The 18,376-nt window shown below is 34.2% G+C and overlaps 3 protein-coding genes across 3 annotated transcripts; all 3 read right to left on the bottom strand.

Annotated features, from left to right (window-relative positions):
• Positions 1-2,392: 2,392 nt before the first annotated feature.
• Positions 2,393-4,879, bottom strand: LOC123889276 (calcium-binding protein CAST-like). The gene is made up of 2 exons (XM_045938539.1): positions 4,436-4,879; positions 2,393-2,869 (listed from the first exon to the last, which is right to left on the bottom strand). The coding sequence occupies exons 1-2, from the start codon at positions 4,636-4,638 to the stop codon at positions 2,533-2,535; spliced, it is 540 nt and encodes a 179-aa protein (XP_045794495.1). The 5' UTR covers positions 4,639-4,879; the 3' UTR covers positions 2,393-2,532.
• A 1,604-nt stretch (positions 4,880-6,483) lies between these two features.
• On the bottom strand, positions 6,484-13,987 carry LOC123889277 (uncharacterized protein At4g29660-like). The gene is made up of 3 exons (XM_045938540.1): positions 13,699-13,987; positions 13,120-13,395; positions 6,484-6,949 (listed from the first exon to the last, which is right to left on the bottom strand). The coding sequence occupies exons 2-3, from the start codon at positions 13,327-13,329 to the stop codon at positions 6,842-6,844; spliced, it is 318 nt and encodes a 105-aa protein (XP_045794496.1). The 5' UTR covers positions 13,330-13,395; positions 13,699-13,987; the 3' UTR covers positions 6,484-6,841.
• Positions 13,988-15,824: 1,837 nt separating this feature from the next.
• Positions 15,825-16,893, bottom strand: LOC123889275. The gene has a single exon (XM_045938538.1). It carries the CDS (start codon positions 16,735-16,737, stop codon positions 16,099-16,101), a length of 639 nt encoding a protein of 212 aa, XP_045794494.1. The 5' UTR covers positions 16,738-16,893; the 3' UTR covers positions 15,825-16,098.
• Between the last annotated feature and the right edge of the window lie 1,483 nt (positions 16,894-18,376).

The raw sequence follows: 18,376 nt of genomic DNA, 5'->3' as shown, positions 1-18,376 counted from the left end.
ATTATCTACTATTTTCCTGGAATAATGGTTTCAGTGAGTTGGTTGAGTGGTGCATGTTAAATTACAACACACAAGTAACGTATTTAGTAGACAAAAAATGAGATTAAGGTAGTGAAAAATTGCATTTTTTTTTCGGTGTCCAAATCAAACGAACCAAGTCTCTATTTGTAGAAAAAAAAAATTATGAATTTTGGTATAAAAAAAAAAAAAAAATTAATTTACAACGAAATAATTGAGTTCAAAGTATTAAATGAACAAAAATCACGTCCAGCCAACCATTGTGTGACACGTGTCCTACTTTTAAAAAGCAAATTTTTCTCTCTAACCAACGGTCTTGATGAGATCAGATCTTGGCTGTCTGATGGAAATCAACGGTCTCTAACCATGGTCCTTCGGTACGCGCGCGACACTGGATCCGCGTCTATTAATGGGTATTTTGGTTAATTAATTAAAAAGAATGGGTATTTTGGTCCAATTGAAAAGGTGCACCTTGCTAACTTAGACCTAACTAGGGTCTAAGTTAGAAAACCCCTATATATACATATATATATATATATATATATATATATATATATATATATATATATATATATGAGGAGGGTTATATTGACTCCAAGAGTAACTCTTTTGAGTTACTCCACATCCTAACCCTTTATTTTGTTTTAATCTAATGGACCAATATTAATCATCATTACTAATCATGTGACCTCATGTTTGTTAACTATTTTCACAATATTTATGGATTCCTTTAATTACTCTATATTTACATTTCCTTTTATTCTATCAAAAGTATTATTTATTTATTTTTTAAAGTCACTAGGTTTGGTCTATTGATGATGTATTTGGGTAGTACGTTATAGGTCTTGTGTTTGATTCACGGTCATCGTAAACCAAAAAAAGTCTTTTTTTTTTCGAAAAAAATAAATCATTATTTTCTTTTCCATTGATTATCATAAAATCATTCACCATTTCTTTTTATTTATCAACCAAAAAAACCAAAAGAAATTCATGATTGCCATACGTCCTAGTGTAAGATCAAAGTAATTTTTTTTTTATGCAAGAGATCAAGATCAAAGTAAATTGGAAGGGGAAAATATCCGATTTATAAAAAAAAATAAGAAGAAAAAAATGTGGGAAAAAACAGCACCAATTTGCTCTTTTTTTTTGTTAGAAAAAATATACACAAAAGAAAAAATCAGTCTCGCAGAGGGATTTTTTTCTCTTTCTGTTTTTGTTTTTACTAATAATTAATTTTGGATTCTTGTATTAATATTTTAGGAAAAAATGAATATACATAAAGTAATAAATGGAAACCATAAATTGAAATAAATAAAATAAAATGGAATCCATAAATATTGTGAGAATAGTTAAGAAACATGAGGTCACATAATTACTAATGATGATTAATATTGGTCCATTAGATTAAAACAAAATAAAGGGTTAGGATGTGGAGTAACTCTTTTGAGTTACTCTTGGAGTCAATGTAACCCTCCTCTATATATATATATATATATATATATATATATATATATATATATATAATAATTCTCGCGCGCCGTATTTTTATTCATCCGCTATCTACGAGTTTCTCGCGCGCCCTATTTTTTACTCATCCGCTACCTATGAGTTTCTCGGGCCCTATATTTTTACTCATCCGCTACTTACGAGTTTCTTGCGCGTCATATTTTTACTCATCTGTTACCTACGACGCGCGCCCTATTTTTAGTCATCCGCTACTTACGAGTTTCTCGCGCGCCCTATTTTAACTTATCTGCTACCTATGAGTTTCTCGGGTGCCATATTTTTACTCATCCGCTACTTAAGTACCGGACGGTGTTTTATAATTTATATTACGAACTTAGTTCAAATCATCCAAAACTAATTATTTATATTTATTTTTAATTTTAATTTTTCGGGCTTGCGGGCCGCCCGTGGCCTATTCGGGCTAGCCCATATTTTAATCGGGCTTTATCGGACCGGGCTAAAAAGTCCGAAAATAATTCGGGCTAGAATTTTCAAGGCCCGAGCCCGGAAAAAATCGGGCTTGGCGGGCCGGCTCATTTGGGCTGGCCCATTTTGACAACTCTAATTGTGGGTTACTTTATGCAAACTTGTATAATTCTTGTTTCTATTTGTGGTGAAGTTGAGAAGCTATGCATGAATTTCATATGGGGATCTACTGCTAACCAAAGAAAGTGCTACCTTATTGTTTAGTCTCTTTAGTCTTAAATCATCTTATATGCAAATCGTTCAATGCAAAAACTAATTGACTCCCTTTAGTCTTAAATCATCTTATAATTTTTTAGTCTCTCAAATGAATGTGGAAAGAGATGACACTCATAATTTTTTTTATGGTACAAATGTACAAATTAAGAAAGAACATAGATCAACATCCATCAATAGTAATTATCATATATATATATACCCACAATATAAACCAAAACTAAACCTAATAAAATAAGCATGACTACAATACAAGGAATATACTCCAAAATTACAACAAGAGATTGAAAGCACACATATGGTCAAGAACTAGCCACGGACAATAGTGGTGCGCATCATATTCTTAAATTCACAGAAATCAACACGACCATCATGGTTGGTATCAACAGACACAATCATTTTTTGAACATTATCAATCAAGTTCCCTTCCACAAGTCCAAGCTTACCCAACACTACTTGTAATTCTTTAGCTGAAATGTAACCATCACCATTTTCATCAAACACCTTGAATGCTTCCCATAAATCTTCATTTTGTGTTTCCTCTTCCTTTTCGTCAAGCGCACCAAAATATGTTTCCCCTAGCGACTCGTGCAATGCCACGAAATCTTCGTATGCTAGTCCTACGTTGCCTGGCTTTATGTACGATCTGCCCAATTTTAAAGTGTTTGATTAGTAGGAAACAAGAGTACTATTATACTAGTTGAAAGTAATCGATCATAAGATCTAACTCAAGACAATGTCAATATTGTTCGATATGATTTTACACTTTTCGAACCTGAAATTTCACACAAACGGTGAGATTTGTCATTTCGTCTCTATCCCAAAAACCTTTTATCATTTTGGTCTTTGAAATTGTATCAGTCAAACAATTTATTCTCTTAAAAATTTATCAAATAACAAATTAGAAGCATTTCAATCCCTCAATTAAAATATCTAACATCAATCGAAATAAACGAAATATCAATTAACTATACATTAACTTAAATAGTCTGTTGTTACATTTTTTTTTATTATAGATGAGTGATCTAGTAGCCACACACATGGGGAGGCGAAAGGGTGAAAACATGTGATCAAACACAGACATTTGCATAAAACATACTCATAGGAGGAACGACTTATGCCATTCAAAAAAAAAAAAGGAACGACTCATGTTGCATTTGATAAACATAAAATGTTAATATTGTGATAATGAATTTTTAAATGAGTAAATTGATTGGTGTTTTTCAGCTAAATTACTATGTCGTAAATTTAGGAATATGAATGGGGCTGGGATTAAGTGGATGATACTTTTTTCACTCCCTTCCCCTAAAATGCCCTCCATATCTACCCTCATTTCCTCCACTTTGGAGAGTATTCTTTTTCCATTGCCGTAGATTCCCACAATTTCGGCGGGGATCCATTATCATCATTAAAAAAAACATCAAATTTCTATTATTTTCAATAAAATTAATTGTAAAAAATATTAAAGTTTAATCATAGAACAACTAAAAGAGTAAGACATTTTGTGAGCCTCGGTTATGACAATAATAAACATGCATATAAAAAAAAAAGTAAACACGTACTATTGTGTGAAAATATAAATAAATGTAATATATAAAGTACTTGATTCTTGAATATACACATACATAAAGATGTCATTTCAATAAACTTCTTTCGAGGGAACATTCTCCCCCATCTCCACGAGAAAAAATTCTCCACTTTCGGATCCTCAAACAGGACAATTCCTATGGGGATCTCCCCTTACGGATACAATTGACATTCCTATGCAAATTTGAAGAACTGAATTGACCACTCTTATAATTTTAGAGGTTAAATGTTCTCTCAAAACAAAACAAAAAAAAAGTGGCATAGTGAAAAAATGAGCGCAAATAATGGCAATGCGCACGCTTCAGGTAAGCCAATTATGGGCCGAGCCAAAAAGCCTGTTTGAAAAAAGGACTACAATTTTGTTGTCCAAGCCCGGCCCTTTGCGGGTTGGCTTCAATGATGGTGGGCTAAAAAACCCGGGTTGAGAAATTGGCTTAAATGTTCGAGCCTGGCTGGTTTGCATTTTTTTATCTGGTCTATTTTGTCAACCCTAAATACAAGTATAATTGTGATTGCTCTAACACCTTTATCCAACAACCGTGATTTAAAATCAAATGCAAACCAAAATTTAGAACTATTGAATAATTAGCAATTATTGATGAATAAAATAATGGTGTCAACTTACTTGATCATGGATTCAAGCTCTTTGAACTCAGCTTCCAATCCCAACAGGTTAAGCGCCTGGTTTATTTCCTCTACAGTTATCATAGAATCACCGTTTTTGTCGAACATGTCAAAAATTCGCCGGAGTCGAAGTGAGTTAAGACTCGGACTCCGAAGGCGAAACGACCGTGATGGAGATGCCTTAATTAATTCTTGTTGCCCCATTACCCTTGAGCGAGTGCCTACAGAGATGAATGAAAGGATGGAAAAACTGTATTGTGTTGTTGAATTGATAGATAGATTTTTGTATATTGCAAAGAAAATTGAAAAATCTCAATAATAAAACTATAGATATGTTAATATTCCAATACCAATGGTTCTTACTAATTTTGTTCTATGTATGTATATGTGTTGTGTGTTATGCTATATTATAAGGGACAGTGCGTGTTTGGTGGCACGCCATAGGTGACTATGCCCATAAGGGAAATAATAATGGTTAACATTAAGAGCGGTTACCGTTAGTCCGCGTTGCGTTGACTTGAAATTCTCTACTTTGAATTTTTCTAGATGAAAATTAAAAGGTTTAGGTAACTTAAGAACATGGCTCATTGACTTTTGGAACATGCTTCATGGACTTATTCAAGTCATTCATTAACTTCCATTTTCTTATATTTATGGATCTTGAATAAGGTGAATTTTATGGTTGACCATTTTGAATAAGTGGGATAATTGAAGTTCGAATTTTAACTCCTATATATAATGTAGTATTCATGCAAACTGAGTTAAGCTCACGGAACAAGACAATATATATGTTGCTATTAGAGTTTTAAATATTTTTGAAGTATTGGTTCAAGGTAGACCATTTATAAAGATTGCTTATATTAAAATTTACATGTTAAAGAATTAAGACCTTGTTTATTGTTTATTAATTCCAAATAAAAATAATTTGTTGAAAAATTTAAATATTTTGATTTCTAATATAATACACAATTTTTCATGAATTTTTTTAAAGAAGATTTTTCATGGAAATTAATATTTTATGCTATTAAAAATATTCATTTTTTCCATAATTAAATTATTAAATTTTGTATGTCTATCAGATCTTACGGTGCACCATCACCAACTAATTTTTCTTTCAATTTCTTCATCTTCTTCATAGACTATCAACCAAACCCAAATTTTCAAAGAACTTCAAACGGAAAGAAGAAAGAAATGGAAAGAAAAATAGTTGGTGATATCGCACAATTAAATTTGATGGATATGCAAAATTCAACTGTTTCTTTTTTTAAAGAAGATCAAATAGTTAAAAATGAAAAAATAAAAAACATTGAAATCTATGGTGGACCACCTACAATACAATGTTGATCTACCTTGTACATTTGGGGTTAAAAATTATGATTGACATAAAGGTTAAGGGATTTGAGTGGTACAAAAATCATTTAAAGGACCAAAATGAAATCAACAATTTAGTTAAGAGAAGGAAAAAAAAAAAGTATAATTTAACGTTTTTTTTGTCTCTTGTAGATGTAAATGGTAGGGATCGGGAATTCAAGATCCTCTCTCATTTTCAATGAATATTTTTCTTTCTTTCTCGAAATGGAGCACAACTTGGCGACTAATAACTAATTGAATAAAAAGCAGCCCATCCCATAAGCATGGGACCAGCCTCCAGTAACAAGTGGAACTATGGACTATCAATTTCATCCTTGACATTAACTATTTTTAAAATAATTTAGAAGATTTAAAATCTTTGATTATTTTCCTTTCTCAAAAAAAAAAAACTTTGATTATTTTCACCCTTTTTATTTAGTCAATTTTGTCTTCTAAATAAAAGGGTGCCTTGGCTACTATTTTCACCCTTCTTTGATTTAAAATAACTTAGAAGCATGACCATTTGCCAACCCAACATTTGGCACAAATGAAAGGGTGGCTTGGCTACTATTTTATAGCAATAGTCTAACACAACAAGATGAACCTGGTATAAACAAGATAAGATTTCAGTAGTTGTATTCTGCAGCACAAGTATTGAATCAGAAATGGGCAGAAGAATGGGGTTTATGCTGTCACGTGTCATTAAACAACGCATGTTTATAGATGGGATTCAATCCGTAGACAAGTGATGTATCAGGTGAAGTCTCTCACTCAGTCTAAGTGATGTATCCATAGCAGAAGATACAACAAAACAGTTATCCCATAAATCTACATCTTAGTATTAAAACATGTTCATGTACATTGGAATCGAATGATCTTATTTTTCAGCAATGTCATGAACCAAGAGAAAAGAAAACACACTCTGATACGATATAGGTTTTTGCCTATAAAATTACATATGCAAAGTGAATTCTCATCAACACCAAACAGTCCTTGACTATAAACAGTGGTAAGATGTGATGAATCGGAACCAACCATCAAACATGCCTCGAGCTTTTCATTCGTATCGGGGAATCTGACCCCCCATTACCCTCCATGGACCCCGATAAAACGTTGGTTTCATGAGAGGAACTGCTTTCCCAGGGTTCTCTTCCCAGTACTTTTCCTGCAATATTGCAAAATTCATTATAAAAATTAGTATTTCAAAGATAGGTTCTCCTAATGCATTTAAAGTTAATCGCACATAACACACATTAACATGCAGCAGAAATTATGGAAAATGTCACACCAACATGATTACAAGTGACTTTCATTTAAAATTCAGCAATTGCTAACATCACAATGAAGTATACAAATCAGTAACCAGGTATCAAGTGACTCTAGGGGGAGCTATCTGGTTAATTGGCAAGAAAGTTGTGACCCGTAACGAAGAAAGGTAGTTATAGTTGAGGGAGTTAGGTTTCAAGAATAATCCCTTAGAGGTTAATGGTTGTCATTTTATTTGCATACATCATTCTTTGGCACAAGGTGTTAAAGAGCAAGGTAAACAAAAATGTTCAAATTAAAAAGTGAAACTGTTTTCCCTACAAATATGATTTTAACCTTTCAGATTTCTATGCTAGTAGAGTAGCAGCAAACATTAGCAGAAGAAGGAACATTTTATTCGCACAAGCCTACTTTCATATACAGTACAAGCATGGAAGAACACAGATAGAGCTGAATTATTTTCTCTTCATCCCTAATATGTTTGGTTTTTTTGTTTACCGACACCGGACACGACACGTCGACACCGATAAAAATTTGAAAAAATGACATAATTTAGTGTAATCATAAGTGTCAGTGTCGGACACGGACACCGACACGTGTCCGACACTGACACGCCTAATCTGAGGAGTGTCGGTGCTTCCTAGCTTATAAACAAGCTAAGCACTTAGTCCTTTATTGGTAATGTTGGCTACATGTTGCACTCTAGAAATAAGTACACCACAGATACTGGTCCAAAAGGTGTAAAATGATGTATAACTCTTAAGATACAAATAAGAAATAAAACAAGAATCCCCCCTTATCCCTTACATCTCATGTTAGGGAGCAAGCATGAGCAACCCAAGATGCTCAAAAAGATCAAATGCAAGAGTAAACGGAAAGGTGTCATCTATTCATGGAGGTACTACAACGTAAGTCAAGATCTGGTCTAAATTTTATTATTAACTCCCTCCGGTCCTTTTTATAAGAGACACTTCACCTTTCTAGATTCATTGAATAATTAATGTATCTGGTCTAGACCAAATACATTAATTATTCAATGAATCTAAAAAGGTGAAGTGTTGATTATGGACCGGAGGGAGTACTCTTTTAAATTCAACCCAATGGCATGTATCTTTTGAGCTTTCCACATGTTATAGTTTTAGTGGACTGGGTGAGATTCTGACAAAGGGTATGAGAAATTATCATATAACTCAGCTAAAATGAGAAAATCATCTGTGTCTACCATTTTCATGCAAAAATTCAACCATAGTCGTGTTTTACTTATTATACCACACTTGTGATTTTATAAAATGTACTAATGGGCCTATTCATAATATTTATGCACTACTGCATACTATACTATGAAGTTTATGTATAAAAATCCAATTCAACACAGATTTCGATCCTAAATAGGAAACCGACTAAGTGTACAGTGTACACCATTGTACCATACTGATTAAAGTTCTGTTATGTATAACATACATACATGTACATGTATTGTGCACCAAACCACACCATAATCTATGCAACACTGGCTAAAGGTAAAGCAATAATTGTAATACTAGTATTATTTTTCATAGAAAGTTATATTTATAATCTCAACTAAATAAATAACTTTTTGTAATGTCTCATCCTACTTATTCATCGTTATTGTGTTCTTTTGTTTTGACTGACATCAACTAGCACAAGAATGACCTTTTCATCCCATATTGTTGCCTGTTGAAGAAATGGCATAGCATCTCCAACGCCAGCCAGAATGACTAAGAAAAACGCCTTGGAACTTAGTCTAGCACTAGAAGAAATGGAGTTCCAAATCTCAACACCTAAACACAAATTCAATAAAAATGCATATAACTGAAACCATAGTAGTTAATCCCGGATCCCGGAGCGGAGCGGCCAGCCCCAAAACTGGGATAGCGGCATCCCGGGGAGCGGGATGGCCGGGATGCCGCTATTATTTTTTATTTATTTATAAATTACATAAATAATACTATAAACATATAATTAATGTAAAATTAAACAAACATCTCAAAATCCATAAAACATTCATAAATTAAAAATTAAAAACACAAATCTCAAGTCTACAACACCTTCTTCATCTTTGTCAAAAAAAAAAAAAACACCTTCTTCATCATAAAGTAACTAAAAATTACCAACAAAAGTCAAGCAAAATAAATAAGCAAAAGTCAAGTCTCCAACACTTAGATTAATAAAGTAACTAAAAATTAAAACTCGAGTTCATCATCAAAGTCTAAGTCTAATCATCCGAGGTTGAAGAAGAAACAACAGATGAAGGTTGAAGAAGAAACAGCAGATGAAGGTTGAAGAAGTTTGGATCTTGAGAGTGAGAGAAGATAGTACGATAGCGTGAGAGAAAGAATGAATTGCGGCTAGGGTTTAGTTAGGAGTAAGTAACAGTTTTAAAGGTAAAAAACCAATTTTACCCTTACTAAAATGAGTGAGATTTAAAAAATGGCCTTTAAAACCCATGAAAACAAAATCTCAGTCCTAACCCGGGATGACAACCCGGGACCCGCTCCGCTCCGGTCCACTGGGAACCTGCTGGGATCCCACCGAGAAGCTTAGCTGCGCCGCTCCATCCCATCCCGTCCCGGCAGAGCTCCGCTCCGCTCTGCTCCACCGGGATCCCACTAGGATCGCCCGGGATTGACTACCATGACTGAAACCTTGTATTTCCTTTTAGAATCTATACATTACAATTGCAAGTTTACACCTCTCAAAATCCTAAATTTGATGTGGCTCATACACAGATAGGTTAATCCAGTGTCTCCTCAAAAGGATGAGATTGAAATTTTACCATCTATCTCTAGTACAATGGTTGGCAACTTGGCCAAAAAAAGAAGAGAAAGACACGTGACTAAAATGCAATCAATATCAAAAAAGGAATGCTGAACCACAAGAATACAATAAAAGAGATCACAGCGTGAGGATGTATCCAAGAACAAGCAAACACAAAAGGCACCGCAATGTCAGAATCTGAAGGCTAACAGAGAATATGAATAATTAAAGCAGATTTTTTGTAATGTACTAATACGATTCTCTGTTAAACCACCAAAATCTAAAGCAGCAACAAGTCAAACATAATACCGAAACACCTTTTGTAATGCATAAAATATGAACCATAGTCGTGAGTGTAAGGTTGTGAGTTCGAAATTTCGAATCCCATTGTTCTTTATTTTTTATTTTTTTATGCTTTTCTTCAATTTGTAAATATTACTAGTATTTTTCTTTTATTATTATTATTATTATTATTATTAAAACAAAAAGCCAAAAAAACAAAAAGCCAAAAAAACAAAAAGTCAAAAGGGGAAGGGAGGCAGTACGGAAAGGAAGTTTTCAATTTCGCTCATCAAGAGCATTCAAGCAGGGCAGGGCAGAGCTCAGAGCAAATCACACAAGAGAGGAAGGTTTTAAATGCATTGAAACGGATTAAAGGATGAATTACAAACAAATCAAATCAAAATGGAAATTTCTCATCCATTCATAAATCCAAATTGAAGCCATACAATCCCATTCTTTAAGTAATCCGACCAGAATCCCTTCGCTTATGAATAGCAGTAGTTCTACAAGAGAACCGGCAGCGGTGGTGTGCGACGGCGGCAGCGATGTGCGATTCCGACGATGATTGATTCCGAAACAGCGGCGGCGGAAATGTTTCTTCTGCTCTTTCTCGTCCTATGATCTGTTCTTCTTTCTTGCTTTCCTTTCTTTAATTTCTGTTTTGGTTTGTTGACGGTGGTTTGAATTGATATTGAAGAAGGATGGTGATAAGTGACAACTGATAACGGTGGAGTGGTAGTTTTGATTGAATGTTGATGTTGAAGATTCGATAAAAAAGATGGAGGTTGAGGAAGGAGAAGCAGTGCGTGCTGCATGCTGCTGTTCTCTTTGTTTTTTTATTTTTTGTTCTCTTTTTGGTCAGATATTTGGGTTCTCTCTGTATCTGTGCTTTTTTGTCCCCCTTTCCCTTGTACAACTACTGCTATTTATAAGCGAAGGGATTCTGGTCAGATTACCTCGGCCGCCACCGCCACCACTCCAAACAAGACTCACCACCGCAACACCAATATCTCACCAAAACTCCGAATCCGCACCGAACCACCACAGTCGCCGAAAAACAGCAACAAACCGCCGAAACAAAGTCCAAATTCGCACCAGCACAAGATACGAGATCCGCACCAGCACAAAATCCGAACCAAAACAGCCCAACACCGCAACAACAGCAACTTTCCGGCGCAGAGAGGAGCAGCAAACAGATGAGGACCAAAGAGGCTCAGCGATCGACAACGGTGAAACGGAAGAGCTCGAACAAAGCCACCAACTAGCAACAACACCACCATAAACTCCGGCGAACGGAAAAACGCCGGCGAAACGAGAGCAACAGAAGCAGCCTGCTCCAAATACCACCACAACAAATCAAACCCACCAAGCCTGAAGCAACAACGCCAGAATCGAAACAGAACAAAAACCACCGAAACGCAAAAACCACCGATCACCACCACAAGGAAGGCAGTGGTGGCTGAAACAAAGAAACGCAAAAGGACTACGCAAAAAACGAAAGCAGCCCCAAAACAGAAGACAGAAAATAAAGGCTAAAACAGAACCCGAAGTGAAAACAGCCCCAAAAACAGATAACCACTGTCGAGACCACCCAAAACCACCGTTGCAGTGATGTAAACTTGGAGCTGCAGATCTCAACAGATCTGGCATAGAATCAGAGAACCAAAGCATACACCAATCACCCAACCAAGAGGAAGACGAAGGAGGAGAGTTAATCGGACCATACCGACCCTTGCAGCGACGGCAAACCCAAAAGCGAGCGGCGACAGCGGCAGCGACGAAAAGAGAGCAACAGGGCTACCGGAATCAAAGTGTTAACAGGCCGACGGGACAAAGACGGTGGTGCGGAGCAACAAACTCGTCGCACCACCACCGGGGAGGCTACATCAGAAAATCTGGGTTTGGATTTTTAGAGTTTGAGGGAGGCGGGTTTGCTTCAATTTGAATTTATGAATGAATGAGAAATTTCCAATTTGGTTTGATTTGTTTTTAATCCATCCTTTAATCCGTTTCAATGCATTTAAAACCTTCCTCTCTTGTGTGATTTGCTCTGAGCTGTGCCTTGCCCTGCTTGAATGCTCTTGATGAGCGAAATTGAAAACTTCATTTCCGGGATTGATTCACGCGTACTGCCTCCCTTCCCCTTTTGACTTTTTGTTTTTTTTTTTGGCTTTTTGTTTTAATAATAATAATAAAAAAAAATACTAGTAATATTTACAAATTGAAAAAAGCATAAAAGAATAAAGAACGACAATGGGATTCGAACTCACGACCTTACACTCAAAACTCCTTTAACAATTTTACAACGACAATGGGTTTAAAGGACATGACTGTTATTGTAAACTAATTTTACAATGACATCCAATAAAAATCTACTATTTTGCTACAGCATCCCAATTTTATAACAACATTTTAAAATTAAAAATATACCATTCAGAAATAGAGGCTCCTATTGGATTCAAATGTAATAGTCTATGTTCATTAAACAGTGTTGTTAAATAGAAGCTTATAGTGGCGGTATGCAGCAGAATTTTGACAAACCATTAATGTTTCACGATACGCTATTTACTAAAAATTACTACAAAATATTGTCAAATAACTGCTATAGTGGCTCTAGAGCACTATTTTGCAGCGGAATTTTAACAATCTGCTATTTCCGCTATCCGCCATTGACAACATTGTCATTAAACTTTTTCACAAACCCATCAATTAGATGTCCTATGGAAGTTAACCCTAAATCCCCAATTGAACACTGAATTCCTTCAAATAAACAAAACTAAAACACAAAGTCTAATTCCAATACCAGCAGTACTCAGATTCAAAATCAGGAGGAAACAAACAAACTACTACTTGTTTCACACAACAAAAACAAAAATAAAAAAGTCCCTCACACCCAACCATAATTGTTTACTTGAAATTATTGGTATCAATCAATGCCATAGTTACAAATTACAATAAACAGAATAATAAAGAAAAAATAGAGACACAAAATTGAAATGGAAATAGAACCTTGTAGAGTTGTTCAGTGATGGCAGCACCAATAACCCCAGTGTAGAAAGCAGCAACATAAGTAACAACAACAGGAGTGAATGATTTAGGTCTTCTGTAAGGTTCAACCATATCCCAGAGAAAGGTTTTCTCCCATTTTGTGAACAAATAATCTGCATATTTTCGCCACACATAGCTCGACATTTGCCCTGGGACACGATGGCTCGACATTTCCCCCTGAATCCAAGGTTGTCTTAAACAATTGGGAGACCCTGTTCTGATCTTAAATATTGGCCCCTAATAGAAAAAAAAAAAAAAAAAAAGCAATTTTACTAATTGAAGCACAAAACACTTAAACTAGTTCAAGCTAATATCAACCTCCTAGATAGTAACATTAATGATTAACATATTTAAATTGTAATATGATTGATACTATAATGATTTTATGCAAAATTGATGCAACAATAAAAAAAAAAAAATTAACAAGTAGTCAACAATAACATCACAAAATCAAAAAACCTAAAATCACAAAACCTTAGATTAATAATCAATTAATCATACTTGTGCGAGAGAGACAGAGAGAAGGGAGAGAGAGGGTACCTGCGCAGGCGGTTTGAGAGGAAGAAGGGATGGCCGGAATCGGGCGGTGCAGCGGCTTTGAGAGAGAGAGGAAGAAGAGTTGGACGTCTCTGAGAATGGAAGAGTAAGGGCTTGTTTGAATTAGTTTTTAAAATTAGTTTTTCGTTTTTTAAAAGAGAATAAACAAAAATCTGTTTGGTAATTAAATTTTTAAAAATTGTTTAGAGATGGAAAAATGAAAAAAAAACTCATTTGGTAAGCTAATTTTTAAAAACAGTTTCGAGCTCAGAAAATGAGAAAATCCATTTGTGAAAATACTAAAAATTAGAGCAATGCAAATAAAAATAAGTGAATTCATATCACTAAATGAGCTCGAAAATAAAAATAAGCATTACAATTAGGTTTTGCCACCCTATCAGTTTGTCACGCGTCCTATGAATTTTAATTTTATCCTTTCGCTACTTAAAATAGAAAATTTTGAGCAAAAAACACCTACATGAAATTCAAGATTTTTACCATCCTTTACTTGAATAGCGGATTCTGTCCGCTATTTAAGTAGCGAACATTATCAAAATGTGAAATTTGAGAAGAAAATAAAGCACCCATAATATGAAATTTTCTCATTTTTATAACATCTGTTACTTAAGTAGCGAACGTTATCAAAATGAGATTTTTCATTAAAAAAAAAAAAAAAACACTCATACCATGGAATCCGCTACGTAAATAGTGGACGGAGGTATTTTGGTAATTTTGTAGTACGTGCGAGAAATGAACTTTGGTGGCAAAAGTAATTAGCAATGCAACCAATTCAAGCTCAAATGAGTGAATTCATATGACTAAAAAAGATGACAGCTACCAAAAACAGATTCACTAGTAACACGATGCTATCATTTTCTTCTTGGCTCTTCAGAACCCTTCTATGCTTCTTGGATACTGCTTCTTCTGGTGACCCTTCTGTTTACTTTGATTGAGCTGTTTCCTACACCACACTCTCCCCACTTGGAGTCAACTTGCAGGTTTCTTTTCCTTTTCCCTTTTTTCTTTTCCTAAGTTGATTTTCCTTCATAAGGTGTGTCTCGTGTCCGAGATATCGAACATGTGTTAGTGTCTCACAGTGATATGAAACCAATACATTTTATTTTCCTAAGTTAGGTGTCTATTGCTATAGTGTTAGGTGTTGTATGTCTTAGTGTTACAAACTAAAATGATGGCTAAACCATCCTCTCCTGCAATTGTTTTACTCCAAAGTTCATTTCTTGTTGTACTTCTTATATTGTTAACCCCTCATGTTATGTCCGGTAGTTAGGGCTTGAATGTCCAGGGTATTTGGCATGTGGCTGGATGGTTGTAGGACATTGGTGGCTCTTGGCGGTATATTTGCAAAAGGCACTCTTATGCCTAAGTTAGAGTTCTTTTTTAGCACAACTATTTGTGTTAAGTTACTTCATTTAAAGTCAGGTTGTGTTGTTAAATGTCGGACCGAGTTTTTGACAATTGTCATAGCCAGTTTGTGAAAGGATAACCGCCAATGTGGTGCCATAGGGCTGCAATGCCATGCTTATATGGCGGAATTTTTGGGCTTCTTCCATATTCCGCTATACACCATCGACAATATTGATGTTGGGACCTGAGAAGAGCTTAACACTTTGATTCTCCTAATTTAACTTGTTTGAAGGTTTTTTTTTTTGTAATGTATGTACTAAGTACACTGGATTTCATTCCTTCGCTGTTATCAGACTCGTGCACTTAATAGAAAGCTATTCCTTGAAAATCAATCTTCTTCTCCTCATTGAGTGAAAACTTTCAATCAAGCTCCAGGGTCTAATGCTTTTTCAATAGTCACAAAGTCAGAACATACCCAATATATAATGTTACGATATACTCAGTAATTCGTAATATGATTCTCTATTTATTAAAATTTACTGTATATTGTAATTATATCAGAAGTAATTAATTTTATGTGTAATTAATTTTAAGTTTCTCTGTCTCCTATCCCATAGGTATGAATAGGACCACCTACTTGTACTTCAAATATACAATGAATTAAAACAAAAAAAAAAAATACAATGAATATATAAATACAGTAATCTCTTATATCTTCCTAATTTCTACACATATAAAAGGTCCTCACAATGGAATTCCCAAAATTTTCAAAACCACAACCAACTTCTAATATACAAAAGCATACAAATATATAAATACATGTAAACACTATTATTTATATCACTGAAGTATGAAATGACCATATAACCTATAAATCTACTTCCCCTAGCCACCTCTAAATTGTTCGATTAAAATCGTACAATCTACGGTCCAGACTTTAAACTCAGTATTTATTTTTCAAAAATTAAAATCTTCATTGAAATTCGGATCATATGTGGTTGACTGCGTGCAATCATACCGTATACAATCCAAATCCATTCATAACTTTGCCGTATTCTTGCAAATTTGGCTTTTGATCTCCATATCAGGAACACCAAAAACAAATTGACAATTAGACTTAGCAACAATGTGTTTCTTAATGAATCCAAGAAAAGTAACTCTACCAGGAATCCTAGTAACTGTTGCCAAAGAGAGCTCACCACCCATCAAATCACCTATAAAACCTGTCATATTGGATGCTAACTTATCAGCTTGAAGATTAAGTCTACAAGGAAGAATACTAGAACTTCTTGCAGGAATCAAACCAGGATAAATATCTGTCTCTCCAACTTCAACACCTTTATACATCAAAAGACTAATTCCATCTGCATGTTTGAAACTCGCACGGTTTCGATTCTCGACTTGAATCTTGATATCAAGAGTAACATTGATTTGTATGTTAAGAACAGGAAGTGTTACACGAGGTGATATACCTTGTAAAGTAGCTGAAGAAATCTTTGTTATTGGTTCTTTTGGCTTGAAAAGTGTTAAGGCAAGAACAACACAAACTGTTACTAAAACTAATAATAGAAATAACAGTATGCATATGCAAGTTACACATCTGTGTCTTCCTTTTTTTGGTGGAATCATCAAAGCTTGTTCTTCTTGGTATTGCTTATTTTGTGTAGCACTCTTCATGGCCCTTAATTTTGACACAATTCAACTGAAATTGAGAAATGATGAAATGGATCTACTACCATAAGATAGTGAGGATTTTGGATGAATAAATGAGATTTGATACGTATGGTATGGTGAGGCTACATATATAAGAGTGACATTGTGCCAACCATATTAATATTATTATTATTAATGAAGTGAAAAATGTATATGTAAGGGTAGTTGGTTGTTGTGGGGGTCCAATTGATTGAATTACTATGCAGACTGAATCAGAGTAAATGCGCAGCTAGCGGATCCGTGTTGTAACTGCCAACAACACTTTTATAGTATTGGAGTGGGAATAGGTAGGAATTAGATAAGTTAAAGAAATGAAAAAACAAAAGAATAGTATAAAACGATATAGTTAAGCCTATAAATAATGTGACAAAATAGAAGTAATTGAAATATTCATGTATTTGGATCTTTAAGAGAAAATTAAGACTGACTGTATTTCACCTTGCAAGAGAGATGTTATCAATTAGTATTTTCTTTTAAATAAATAAAACAGAGACATTTTTATATTTAGTTAAACAAAAATCAACCTTCATGCCATAGAGAAATCTTTAAGACTTAAACAAACCTACTTAGGTAAACATGAATACTCTTTCCTTCCAAATTTATATCTTTAAGCCTTAAATTTTTAAACTCAGTGAGATCCCGGGTTCGAACTCGGGTCATGACGTCCAACCTAATAATTTCGGCATTTTATCAGTTGAGATAGGACTTATGGGACAAATTTTTTGACTTAATGCTTATAAAGAATGCATCCATTTGTCCATTTAACCTAAATTCAAAAGAATGCATTTATTGCATATGTACTCTGTATTCCATCTGGGGTAGTATACATACACTGTAGTTTTAAAATTATGCAATGCAAACAATGACTTGAGAGATGTAAACATGCCAACAATAATGTAGAAAATGGACTATACAACATTTAATTAGATTGTGACAACAGAACAGCATGCACCTAAAGTCCAGGATCAGCAAAACATCCTCTGTTACAGAGCATCATTTTTCTGCTACATGAGCTACCACATTCCTCTAATTAGAACCTGCAGACAGATAACATAGTAGCAAAAACCAGGCAGCTTCCAATATGGAGAAAATTAAAAAGGTCTAACCATGACTCATAGCATATCTTTGATTTTCGCCTTTCCACAAATCCAATCTTTAAACATGACTATTTGATTGACCGTGTAAAATTATTTTACAAATCATATCCCCTCTTCAACGATCACTGAAGCACTAATCATATGACTTTTAATTTGCTTTTAAATTGGAGTGAAGTGTATGAATATTATTACGTGTTAATATATATTTCTTTAAAAGAAGTGGAAGAAATTTTAGGTCATTAAAAAAAAATATTCAAAAATCAATATTTTTTCTTTAAAAATATTTATGTTATACATAAATATTTGTAAATATTCGTGCGTATCTCAAAATTCATGGATTATTCACAAGAATATAATGCGGATAAATATATCATATTTATTCAACAGAACGAATACAAGTATCATATTATTCGTGCTATAAATATCCATTTACATTCCTATTACATCTTATTAATTATTATTTATGTTTTTTACAAAATCTTATTTAGTGTATTTAAAGGAGGCTC

The sequence above is a fragment of the Trifolium pratense genome, linkage group LG6, assembly GCF_020283565.1.
Source record: "Trifolium pratense cultivar HEN17-A07 linkage group LG6, ARS_RC_1.1, whole genome shotgun sequence".
Taxonomy (NCBI): Eukaryota; Viridiplantae; Streptophyta; class Magnoliopsida; order Fabales; family Fabaceae; genus Trifolium; species Trifolium pratense.
The sequence above is the reverse complement of the archived record's forward strand: the minus strand, read 5'-3'. Positions and strand labels throughout refer to the sequence as shown.

Coding starts and splice junctions, on each gene's coding strand:
- LOC123889275 (XM_045938538.1), bottom strand. CDS start 16,737: ATGAAGAGTGCTACACAAAATAAGCAATACCAAGAAGAACAAGCTTTG.
- LOC123889277 (XM_045938540.1), bottom strand. CDS start 13,329: ATGTCGAGCCATCGTGTCCCAGGGCAAATGTCGAGCTATGTGTGGCGA. Junction 6,950..13,119: donor TCACTGAACAACTCTACAAG/GTTCTATTTCCA, acceptor GCAATATTGCAG/GAAAAGTACTGGGAAGAGAA.
- LOC123889276 (XM_045938539.1), bottom strand. CDS start 4,638: ATGGGGCAACAAGAATTAATTAAGGCATCTCCATCACGGTCGTTTCGC. Junction 2,870..4,435: donor GAGCTTGAATCCATGATCAA/GTAAGTTGACAC, acceptor AAAATTGGGCAG/ATCGTACATAAAGCCAGGCA.